Source organism: Phyllobates terribilis, unplaced genomic scaffold (genome assembly GCF_046119375.1).
Source record: "Phyllobates terribilis strain yellow unplaced genomic scaffold, ASM4611937v1 Scaffold_4410__1_contigs__length_61274, whole genome shotgun sequence".
Lineage (NCBI taxonomy): Eukaryota > Metazoa > Chordata > Amphibia > Anura > Dendrobatidae > Phyllobates > Phyllobates terribilis.
The window spans coordinates 45,320-57,377 of NW_027367162.1; the positions used below are offsets into that span (position 1 = coordinate 45,320).

The following is a 12,058-nucleotide window of genomic DNA, read 5'->3' on the forward strand; positions in this document are numbered from 1 at the left end:
CGTTCTCTTGGACCGAAAGCAACTCTATAACCCACAGTTCCACCTATTGCCTTGACACGACCACGATGATCTTTTTTTCCCAATGGCTTTAGTGAGGGCATCCTCATCATCCTCAAACGTAAGGTTTCCTTTTTCTTCTTCTTCGTTATACTCCTCCTATGATGCCAATTAGAAAAGTATAAATTAGTTCATATTTACAAGTAAATTTAAGTAAATATTCATTGCAAAGCACTACTTACAACTTTTCTTGCAATTTCTACGGCATCCTTATCATTCGGGCTAACTTCCCACTTTCCATCCGCAGTTCGAACTTGATGAGCCAAAACCCATTCCTTTGATCTGTATTTTCTAGCTCTAGGAACCGATGAGTTCACTGAGGAGCTACTTGACAGGGATATAGCTGCTTCTCCTGGAAGTCGTCCTTCTTTTATCCACTCATGACGTTTTCTAATATAACCCGCCTGGCCGGTAAGATGAGGATTCTTGTTCTGGGCGGCACTTGCCTTTGCTTTCGCACTACGAGCCTGTCAAAAGTCAAGAGCATTATCACCAATGAGTTAGAAACATTATTATCAATGACTCTGGCCTATAACGAAGTAGCACTAAAAGGAAATAACATTATTACCAATGACTCTGGCTTGTGATATTCTTGAACAAAAGCTAACCAATCAGCCTCTGAAATATGGTGGTAGACATCCCAAGGCATCTTGTTTCTAGAATACTTCGACAACTTGAACGTCTTAGTTATCCATCGAGCTACCAACTTGCTCCTAAAATCTCTTAAGCGTTTTGCCACACATGAATGGAAATATTTTTCCCTTGATTTAGCCACATCATCAATGATGTGGAACATAAGCTGTGAATTTGTACAATAAGTTAATGATAGTTAATATAGTATATATTCAAGGTGTAATTTAAAAAGACATTATACCTTGGTCTCCTCCCAAAACCCTTGCCTCGTCTGCTCATCTATCTTTCGGTATTCTTTCACGTTAATATTTATTCTTTGAGCACAACTCCCAACTTGCTTTCTATATTGTTTTTACCATTTGCCATCTGGGACATTAAACGCATTATACTCAAGGTGCATAGGCTGTTTTACTTGAACACCTTTTGACGGACCACGCCCTTTATGAATCTGTGTAATTGCGCTAACACCTTGTGATTCGGGATCACCTTGGGTAGGACAAATAGCATTTTCTCTTTCATCAGCCATCCCAAGCTAGAATTCCTACAACAAAGTAAACAAAAAATAATTAGATCATGATTTCATGAGTAGATATAAAAAAACAGGCTAATGGTTAGTATATGGTTCCACCTCATCTTATTAATTCGTGATTTGAAACCCATATTCCCTCCCTATGATCTGTCCAGATATGATTAGTATTATTTATATCTTCCTCCTCGGGTAATGGTTGAACAACAGTTGATAACAAGGGTGTATCATCATACTCGTCATACTCATATTCATCCACAACATCATCAATACCAAGAATATGTCTTTTACCTTGGACAACTGCACGCCATCTAGGATCAACATTGTCTACCACATAAAAAATCTGCTTAGCTTGTGATGCTAGGATGAATGGCTCGTCACTATCACTTAATCGGTCAAAGTTTACCATTGTCAAACCCGTATAAATTTCATCTTGCTTCACCCCGTTAGGGTTGTTGATCCACTTGCAAACAGGGATTGTAAAATTGTTATAATCAAGCTCCCAAATTTCTTCGATAACACCATAATAAGATTGTGTCGCATCAACCGGTCTTTTGTCCTTAGCGCTCGCATAGATCCTAGATGATGCAATAACCTTCACTCCACTATTCTGCACCACACTCTTTTCATCTTGTCTTCTAGTGTAGAATGTGAACCCATTGATATCATATCCTTCGTAAGACCGAACACATAGTCAAGGACCCTGAGATAACCACTTGACCGTATCAGAAACGTCATGTTCTTTCCTAAGTTCCTCAGCTACTTCCTTCTTAAACCAATCAACAAATGTCCGATTATGTTCCCGCATCAAAGCTCTTTCATTCAATTTCGGATTATTGTGCTGCAATTCAGTGTAATGCTTTTCTATGTAAGGATTCACCTCTGTAAGATACTGCAACACACAAAGATGTGCCTTAATCTTCCTTTCAGATGGAGGAGACATTACATTTTTACCAATTACTTCCTCTCCTTCAAGCCTCCATGTATGACGAGATTTTGGAAGACCTATTGGATGAAGCCTTGACAAAAACTCAGCTGCGTATTGAGATATCTCTTCATGAAGGACTCCACGAATGATACTACCCTCTGGATTCGCCCGATTCTTTACTTTGTCCTTTAAACTGCCAAAAAATCTCTCAAAAGGATACATCCATCTTAAATATACCGGACGACGTAACTTGATTTCTCGAACCAAATGAACAATTAAGTGCACCATTATATCAAAGAAATACGGCGGAAAGTACATTTCAAATCGACACAAAGTTCGACAATATCAACGTGGAGAGCATCCAATATTTCCGGATCAATAACCTTAGCACATATCGAACCGAAAAAGACGCACAGTTTTATTATAACATGTCTCACGTGTTTCGGCAATATCCCACGAAGTGCTATCGGTAAGAAAACATTAATCAATACATGACAATCATGAGACTTCATACCAATCAACCGAAGGTCTGAAAGAGAAACTAGACGTTTTACATTTGACGAATACCCCGATGGAACCTTAATGCCATGTAAGCACTTCCAAAACACCTTTTTCTCCTTTCTTGACATTGTGTAACAGGCCGGAGGCAGAAAAGTATTTTTACCATCCGGTTTTACTACCGGCCACAAATCTGGTCGAATATTCCTCTCCTTCAAATCAAAACGAACGTTCTGATTGTCTTTCGTCTTTCTGAATATATTTAGCAAAGTCCCAATTATGGCATCACTAACATTCTTTTCATGTGCATCACATCGAGACAATGCCTAACCGACAAATCTTACCATTAAGGAAGATCCCATAGTATAGACACTTTCTTCCATAAAACACTCTTTTTAGATTTGGACTTCAAGCACTTGCCATATTTAGTGTCAACATTTTTAGTCCGTTCATAAACCTGTGATCTTGTCAAAGGTGTACGAGCTACTCCTTCCTCGGTGTACCCATTGAACTCCTTCTTCTTTTTACGGTAAGGGTGATATCGACTAAGGAACTTCCGGTACCCTAGATACACATTTTTCCTGTAATTTCTCAAGTAGGCGGGTTTCATATCTTCTTCACATATAGGGCATGCTTGTTCTCCTTTGGTTTTGTACCCAGACAAGTTTCCATATGCTGGAAAATCATTTATGGTACAAAAAACCATAGCTCGCAAGGTAAAGTTTGAGTTGGTGTATGCATCGAACATTGGGACACCTTCATTCCACAATAATTTCAAATCATCAACAAGTGGAGCAAGATACACATCTATGTCATTCACAGGTTGCTTAGACCCGAAGATGAGGAGTGATAACATGATATACTTGCGCTTCATACACAACCATGGAGGAAGATTATAAATCGCTAGAAGAATCGGCCAGGTACTATGTTGGCTGCTTAGAGTACCATACGGACTCACACCATCTGTACATAAAGCAAGTCTCAGATTCCTAACCTCATCACCAAATTCAGAATATTTCTTATCAATATTTCTCCATTGAGGAGAATCAACAGGATGTCTAAGTTGTCCATCTTTCTTTCTCCCTTCCGCATGCCATCTCAGATTTTTGGCTTTCTTCTTTATCGAAAACAAACGCTGAAACCTAGGTATTATTGAAAGATACCACATAACCTTAGCTGCTGGCCCCCTCTTAGCCGAATTGACCCCTTTACGCTTGTAACGAGATGCACCACACTTTGGACACTCATTCAATTTTTCATGTTCATTTCTGTAAAGCATACAATCATTTGGGCAAGCATCTATATTGACTACATCTAAGCCTAAGGGACACATCAATTTTCTAGCGTAATAAGTAGAGATAGGCATCTCATTGCCTTCTGGTAAAAATTCACCTAACCATTCCAATAAGGTGTTGAAACTTCCATCAGTCCAACCAGAAGCACATTTCAAGTTGTAAAGTACTAACACAGCCTCTAATTTGCTAAATTTTATACACCCATGATACAAGGGAGTCTCTGCAGCCTTTGATACCTGTTCGAACATCTGAGATCGTTCGTTCAAGTGATCTCTCACCGCATCCATCATCCCATTTATTTCATCATCTTCTTGGTCATCATCATCATCCATCTCATTATTCTCAGTAATATCATCATCACTATCATCAATGTCTACCCGAACATCAAACTCATTGACACTAGAACTTGGATGATCAGGTATTTTCTTACCATGCCAAAACCAAACATGATAATCTTCTTTGAAACCACGACGAAATAAATGATCTCTCATCAATATCATCTAACCGCCTTATATTCTTACAATCACGGCAAGGACAGTAGATTTTTTCTGCTTTCGTACTTCGTTGGTGTGCTAAAGCACATCTAATAAACTCCTCAACCCCACTCAAGTATTGTGTCGTAGTATGGTCACCGTACATCCAAGGACGACTCATTTCTAGTAATATTTGCAAAAAGAGGAAGATTTAATATCATTTCTAATAACTATCCCGCCAAGGGCCTAAATTATGAATTATATCCCGCCAAGGGCCTAATTCAATAGATAATAATACGCAACTAAGTAAGAAAAAATACAAACTCAACTATCCCGCCAAGGGCCTAAATTATGAAATCTATCCCGCCAAGGGCCTAAGAAATTAGGGTAGAAGTATTACCTTGATCCAATATCGATCCTTCAAGACAACGCCTCAATAAACTCCTTCAATGCACAAGCTATAACCACAAAAAATAGTATATGAATTATGTGTATACTTTTCATATTTTCATTGGGGTATTTCATCAAACACCTTCAAGGCACAAGCTATAAACACAAAAAATACACAAATTCGGGATAGATTTAAACATTTAAATGCACAAGTTGTTACTATTAGTTGTTTTGATTTGACTAGGGTGAAAGATGGTATATGAATTAGGTGTATATTTTTCATATTTTCATAGAGGCATTTCATCAAACACCTTGAATGCACAAACTATAAACACAAAAAATACACAAATTCAGGATAGATTTAAACACTTAAATGCACAAGTTGGTAGATAGAATACTTACCGGCTAGCGAAGACGAAGACGAAAATGCAAAGACGAGAACGCGCGCAGAGACAAAACGAGAACGCGAAGACGAAGGGAGAACGAAGGGATAACGCACGCGCGGAGAGGAGGGCGAACGCGCGCGGAGAGGCTGCCACCGGAGACGCACAAGCGGAACGAAGAGGATGAAGTGGCGGAACGAAGAAGACGAAGAAGACAAAGTGAATGGCGGAACGAACTGTAATGGCGGAAATAAAAGCCGCGGGTCTGTAAAATTTTACACATAAATGAGAAGGGATTTGTTGAGGTGGGCGTATAGCGGCCCGCCTCAACAAGTGTTAAAAGAGGCGGGCGTTGTATGGCCCGCCTCAACAGGTGTTAAAAGAGGCGGGCATTTTAGCCCGCCTCTAATAGTCAGCCCGAAGGCTTAAGGTTTATTGAGGCGGACATTCTCGGCCCGCCTCAATAAATGCTTATAGAGGCGGGCTCTTGTTGGCCCGCCTCAATAAATGCTTTTAGAGGCGGGCTCTTGTTGGCCCGCCTCTATAAAATCTTTCGGGAAAAATTTTCCGGATACTTTTTGAGGCGTATAATATTATGTCCGCCTCAATAAAAAAAATTTGAGGCGTATAAAGTAATTTTCTGCCTCAAAAACCTGAAAATATGATAACATAGGACGTTTTTGAGGCGTTTTTTTTAGGTCCGCCTCCTAAAAAAGGAGCCTCAACAAGTATTTTTTCTACTACTGGATGTCAATAGGAAAGAGTTCATCATAGGGAGAGTGAACAAATTTTCTAAACTACCCCACCATTAAGGCCTCAAGCTCACCCGGGTTCGACACCGAATTATCATCATTATCCCGAAGGGTATTAACATAATTTCTTCTCCTACGAACCATAGTTGAGGCACGGAAGAAAGATGTATTACAGTCTCCTTCACGAGCCAAGCTTCCCTCGACTTTTGACGCCAATGAATTTCCTCTTGTAAAAGAACCTCCAAAATTTCTTTGAGCCATATCATTATCGGTAATAAGTTGATCGGTTGGAGCGGCATGCAGTCTTGTTTGCAACACACTGAGCAAATCCACAAGCTTAGCTTTCCTCTCGAAGACATTACCAAACATTGTAGCATTCTATTCTAACAAAACCAACTTGAGGATGCAAAGGTTTGAATCATCCGGTTTAGAAGCTACCCAATCATTCTTAACAAGTTCCACAAAGTCGGGTGTTTACACCACATTGCCTCGAACCGAAACGGTCTCCGTGAAGGATCAACGTGGTTTCTCGAAATAGGAGATAACAAATGTGGGGAGTGATCCAAGAAAAAAGCTGGAAGATGATGGACCATTGCCTCCGGCCAAGCTAAAAACCGCATTAATGGACATGAGAACCCGATCGAGACGCTTAGCCACGAAAGACATCGGATTTTCATCCCTAAACCATGTGAAACTAGGCCTCAAGAAGCCATGTCCACTAATCCAATCTACATGATCATTTCCTAGAAACGGTGGGAGTCTCTATGTAGTTCACCCGAACCCCGGGTATGCTCCTCCATCTGGAGAATACAATTAAAATCCCCTCCCACGAAAGTCGGCCCATGCGAGGAAGAAATCAGTCGAGATATGTTGTCCCAGAAATTCACTCTTCTATGTGTCGATGCAGGCGCGTAGCAAAAACAAAAGTTGCACTAATAATCATATTTCGTTAGGAAACCCAAATATAGTTTGGATCATGATCAACAATGGACATAGTGACTGATAACGGGTCCCAAAGGAGATACATGCCCCTGAAGCGACCCCTAGCGTCTACAACAAAGGGACTGCCTCAGTTTAGTTTATTGCATCACCCATTAGCCCTATCTCCTGACACCTGCGTTTCAAAGAGGGAAACCACATCTAACTTGTGTTTCCGAATCAAGTATTTCATAGTAGACGTGAAACTATTCTTATTAATAACGAAGACAACACCAACAACAATGATCCTTTTTGATGGAACAACAAGGTAATGAATTTTTTTATAATAACGAGTTAATCTTGTACTAGAAGACTTATTTCATATTTTGTTGTAGATTAGTGAGCTAAATATTAATACTTAACATAATTCAATAGTGAGCTAAACAATATCCAAATGAAACAAAACACGATTATCTATAAGAAATTCACCTCGATATTCATCCTAGTTTTGCTTTAATTAGTAAATCAAATAATATTTTCTCAAATGATTGTTAAATAGACTCTGAATAAGTTATATAACATCCAAATAATTGAAAACATGGTTATAGGCTTATTATAGCAAACACAATCAAATGGGTACTTATCTCAATAATATTATGGGCTAGTAAAACACGTGATGTTTTTTTTTTGTCAAAATATAGTTAAAAAGACTATATATGTGTTATGTTTTATAATTTTTTTAATCAAAAGTTGATTATTGTAGGACAACTAGGAGATAAGAACTACCAGGGGTACTAGCAACACAGCTACTCGCGGTTCTGGACACGTTGCTTCCCTCGGTTCTGGTAGGGGAGATTCCCTCGGTTCTGCGCTACCCAGAACTGACAGAGGTGATATTAGAAAGTGAAAAAAAAAGCTTTATTTAGCAACACCCAAAGAATATAGTGTGATTTTTAATTCCAATTTAGCTATATAGAAGTTAGATCTTAGTTTGTTTCGTGAAACATGTTTATATTATAAAGTTTTTAATAAACTATTTTGAATTTTTTAAGGGTCTTATATAGAAATCTATTTTACTATAATTTTTTTGAGGAGAATGTTGTTAATGTATATATAAATAACTTCTTACTAACTATATTTTCTTTTAGCATTAAATTGTCAAAGGTAAATAAATATGAAACAATTAAGTTCTTTATATGCATTGGGACTTTATTCATAAATGAACTTATCATCGGGATTGAGAAATCACTTTAACCAAGCTGATTTGGAATATGAACGACTAAAATTCGATAAAAGTTAAATTTGAATCTTTCACGTTTATAATTAACTCTTCATAACAATATTATAATACTATTTATAAGTTGAATATATTTAAAAAATAATAATATATTTAATATTTATAACTTATATATTAAAATATCTCGTGCATTACACGTGAGATATGCTAGATATTTATTAAGTGTGAAGCTGTTTTAGACTTGCAACAAAAATGCATAATTTTATTTGCTCGAAATCTTATTTTGCCTCACTTTTAATCGTTGAAGTCCGGTATGTACAAAATTTGGTCGTCTTGCAATCTTGTTCAACAATTAAACTTAAGCAAATAACTAAAAATCTCGATCTCATCTGATCCTGATTCACTCGATCCTCTTTCATGCATACAATACGAAGTAGCCCGCCCACCCGATTACCACGTCCAAAGTCACCACGAACTCAAAATCAAACGCAAAATCGCAAACAATCTCTCAAAATTAAACGCAAACAATAACATTAGTTAGATTTATTCATTCCGTCTTTTTTTTTTTGTCATCCTAAAATTATCTTCCCACTTTTTCATTTTAAAAAATAATTTAAAATTACTTTATTAATTTTCAATACACTTTCACTATATCTAATACAAATTATCTTATCTCAATATTACGTTATCTTCATTCAATACACCATTATTATTCTTTCTCTCTATCTTTTTCCTCCACAATTATTACTTTTTATTTTTCTCCTTAAATCCCGTGTTTTTTTTAGAAACGAGAAGATAAAAAAGGGACGGATGGAGTATTAGCTAAAGATCAAACTATTTTTTGCATTTGCGCTCATCCATTAATTCAAATTAGCACATATTTTATCGGTTATAACCTCTCATTTTTAAAAAACACTTGTTTTACATATTATACCCTCCCATAAATCTAATATAGTCAAATAATCATTCTTCTCATGTGAATTATCTCTTATATCTTAAATATTTTTCCAATATTTAGTGAGACGTATTCCCACATGCCATCATTCATTCTGCCGTTACAATCCTTCGGCTCCATCCCGCATTTACTTTGGTGTTACAGAACTTAACGACTTCCTCCTACATTTAATCCGACGATACAGACTTAAAACGACTTCCTCATCTATTGGCTAATTCAATATATAAATACCTCTAAAATGGTTGCTCGACGGCTAGTTTAGATGGTTAGTTTAAGAGTTCGATTCAGCTGGTCAAGTAATAACCTCGATCTTTTGCTAATCCTTTACTTGTTGTTAAATTCTTTTATTCAACATATTATTATTTGTTATCCTTCTACTGCATTTAAAGGCCGTAAATTTTTAATTTCTCTATGCAACAATATAAATTGACGCTTTGTGTATGCCATATATAGACGTTTACAATTATGCATATATCCTTAGTGCGAGAACAACACTCATTATTATAATCTCAAATATATTCCAATCCAATCCCAGTAGAGATCAGTTAGCACAACCTAGAAATAACCAAACTTTATTTGACTTGTTATTCATTTAGTTATCCACTTAACAAATATATTGGTAAGTTTCATGGAATTCAAGCTTTTAGTTATATTCTTACGAGAAAATTTTAGGGAATCACTCCTTATATGGACCATTTCACACCGAACCACCGCTTATATTACTAATTATTCTGAAACACCTCTTATATCTATTCTGTTACCAATGTCACACCCATTTCCAACATCGGTTAAGCTAGATGTGGTTTTAATTACCATTTTATCCCTAAAATAATTTTAAATTTATGCTTTATCATACCCTTTTGAAGATACTATTGATCATCTCGTGCATTCATCCCTTTTCAATTTTCTCATTTTCTCCATCGATCAAATTCCTGAATTTGGGTTCGATTTTCTTAAAATGAGAGGGGTATAATTGTAATAGCATAGGTTTGAACATATTCTATAACAGAAGAGATAAAAGGGTGTGACTTTTATGACGAAACAAATATAAGACGTATTTCAAAATAATTAGTGATATAGGGTTTGGTTTGGCGCAAAATGATCCATATAAGGGGTGGTTCTCGAAATTTTTTTCTATGATTAATAATAGACTCATCTAAAATCCCGCTTAAACATAGAGGTAAAAACTTTTGCCTATATCATAACTCCAATAGCGATAAAGACTCTTTCTTATTGTAATTAAATACATTGTAAAATAAGTTAGAAAATACAAATCAATTACACCACTTTAACAAACTCTTAGAATAACCCATCTCCCAAGTTACACAACCAAAGAGAGTACATAAAAATACAAATTTAAAGAAGAAAATAATAATTATATACATAAAAATAGTCATAATAAATGAGTTCTTATAATATTATTATTATTATTATTATTGTTATTATTATAGTAAAAATCCTTATTAACTTTAGTGTATTGAAATATTACTTACATTCCAAAGTCAACTAGCACAAATTCAATTTTTCGCTTTTATCTTATTCGTGCCCCTTCACACCCATCTAAAAAAAACACTATTTTTCTAAGACTTCTTAATTCAAAGGTATATAAAAGAACTGGTAATACTTCATCTTCTAATTTATTTTTCTCTTAAATTTGTTAAATCATTTACCTTCACCATTTCTTACTTTTAACTCCTATAGAAATTGTAACTAATCCAACATGGATTATATATGCATATAATCTCTTCTCATGTATATTAAGCTAAAAAATAAACTTACTATAAAAGGGATTAAAGACTAAAAACAATCTAGGTACATTGTATCATTATTTATTAAATAGAAAAGGAATATTATTTATTATTGTTTGAGTGATTAATATCGTGAGAAAATTTACATTAATTATTTTACATCTATAGAGTAACAATGATTTGAAAAAAGATATAAATTACTCGTAAGATATCATAAAGTATATTAATTTTGGTTAAAGAGTTAATGACTATTAAAAAAATAACCATGAATCTAATACATATAGAATAGTTTTTGTAGTTAATCTCCTCTACCTAAACTTATTTTGATTGTCCCCCCCCCCCCCCCCCCCCCACCCAAAAAAAAAAAGATTCATAAGTCCCCTCTAAATCCCTCTTCATCAATTGTTCATCTAATGACCATTACAATTGTGGAGGTCTTCAAGATATAAATACTCCTTTATTATGAAGCATGTCATCTTTACTAATTATAATATGCAATTGAAAGCTCATTAATATTATGAAAAAATTAAATTGGATTGGAGTTACAAACAAGAGAGAGAAATTCGATTTGTATAGAACAGATGAGAACTTTGATTGGAGAAGGAACTTTTTTATTTAAATCATAATCAAATTCAGTATATTTATTGTTGCTTCTTCCATGAGAAAATATTGAATTATTATTATTTCAATTATAATAATGAATTGAATAATAAGATCTAACAATTACATATGCATTGTACTAAGTATGATATCCTATCAAACTAAAAATAACATCCAAGAGAAGAATATTTTAGATTTGAATATACACAACAAAATTGATACCCAAAATAAGAGGGTTGATCGGGTGCGGACTAATTTTCGGTGCGGACTGTGCAGACTCTTATAGTGCACCAGTATATTACTGGATAGTGCACCAATGCACTACTACAAAGTGCACCAGTGTACTACCGTAGAGTGCACCTGGTAGTGCACTACTGTAATGTGCACTAGTACACTATTGGGGGTGCACCTTAGTACACGAGGTGCACCTTAGTACACCGAGAAGTGCACCTTAGTAAACCGAGAAGTGCACCAGTAGTGCACCGAAAGAGTGCACCAGTAGTACACTTGATAATGTACTTAGAGTGCACCAATAATATGCTGAAAAGTGCACAGTCCGCACATTTCGCACCGAAAATCAGTCCACACCGGAAACGTCTTCCCCAAAATAGTTCAAACAATTCAACTACTAAAAAAGGAAAAACATCTCCACCATAATACCATAT

At 35.7% G+C, this 12,058-nt stretch overlaps 1 protein-coding gene across 1 annotated transcript; it reads right to left on the reverse strand.

Annotated features, from left to right (window-relative positions):
* Window positions 1-2,431: 2,431 nt before the first annotated feature.
* On the reverse strand, window positions 2,432-4,591 carry LOC141249219 (uncharacterized). The gene is made up of 3 exons (XM_073669563.1): window positions 4,498-4,591; window positions 3,100-4,394; window positions 2,432-2,968 (listed from the first exon to the last, which is right to left on the reverse strand). The coding sequence occupies exons 1-3, from the start codon at window positions 4,589-4,591 to the stop codon at window positions 2,432-2,434; spliced, it is 1,926 nt and encodes a 641-aa protein (XP_073525664.1).
* Between the last annotated feature and the right edge of the window lie 7,467 nt (window positions 4,592-12,058).

Bases quoted from the DNA above. Each gene is read 5' to 3' on its own strand.
- LOC141249219 (XM_073669563.1), bottom strand. From the start codon at position 4,591: ATGAGTCGTCCTTGGATGTACGGTGACCATACTACGACACAATACTTG. The intron at 4,395-4,497 runs GTACGAAAGCAG...GTGGTTTCAAAG, and splicing joins TGCTTTAGCACACCAACGAA to AAGATTATCATGTTTGGTTT. The intron at 2,969-3,099 runs GTTTATGAACGG...TTTGTCGGTTAG, and splicing joins CACCTTTGACAAGATCACAG to GCATTGTCTCGATGTGATGC.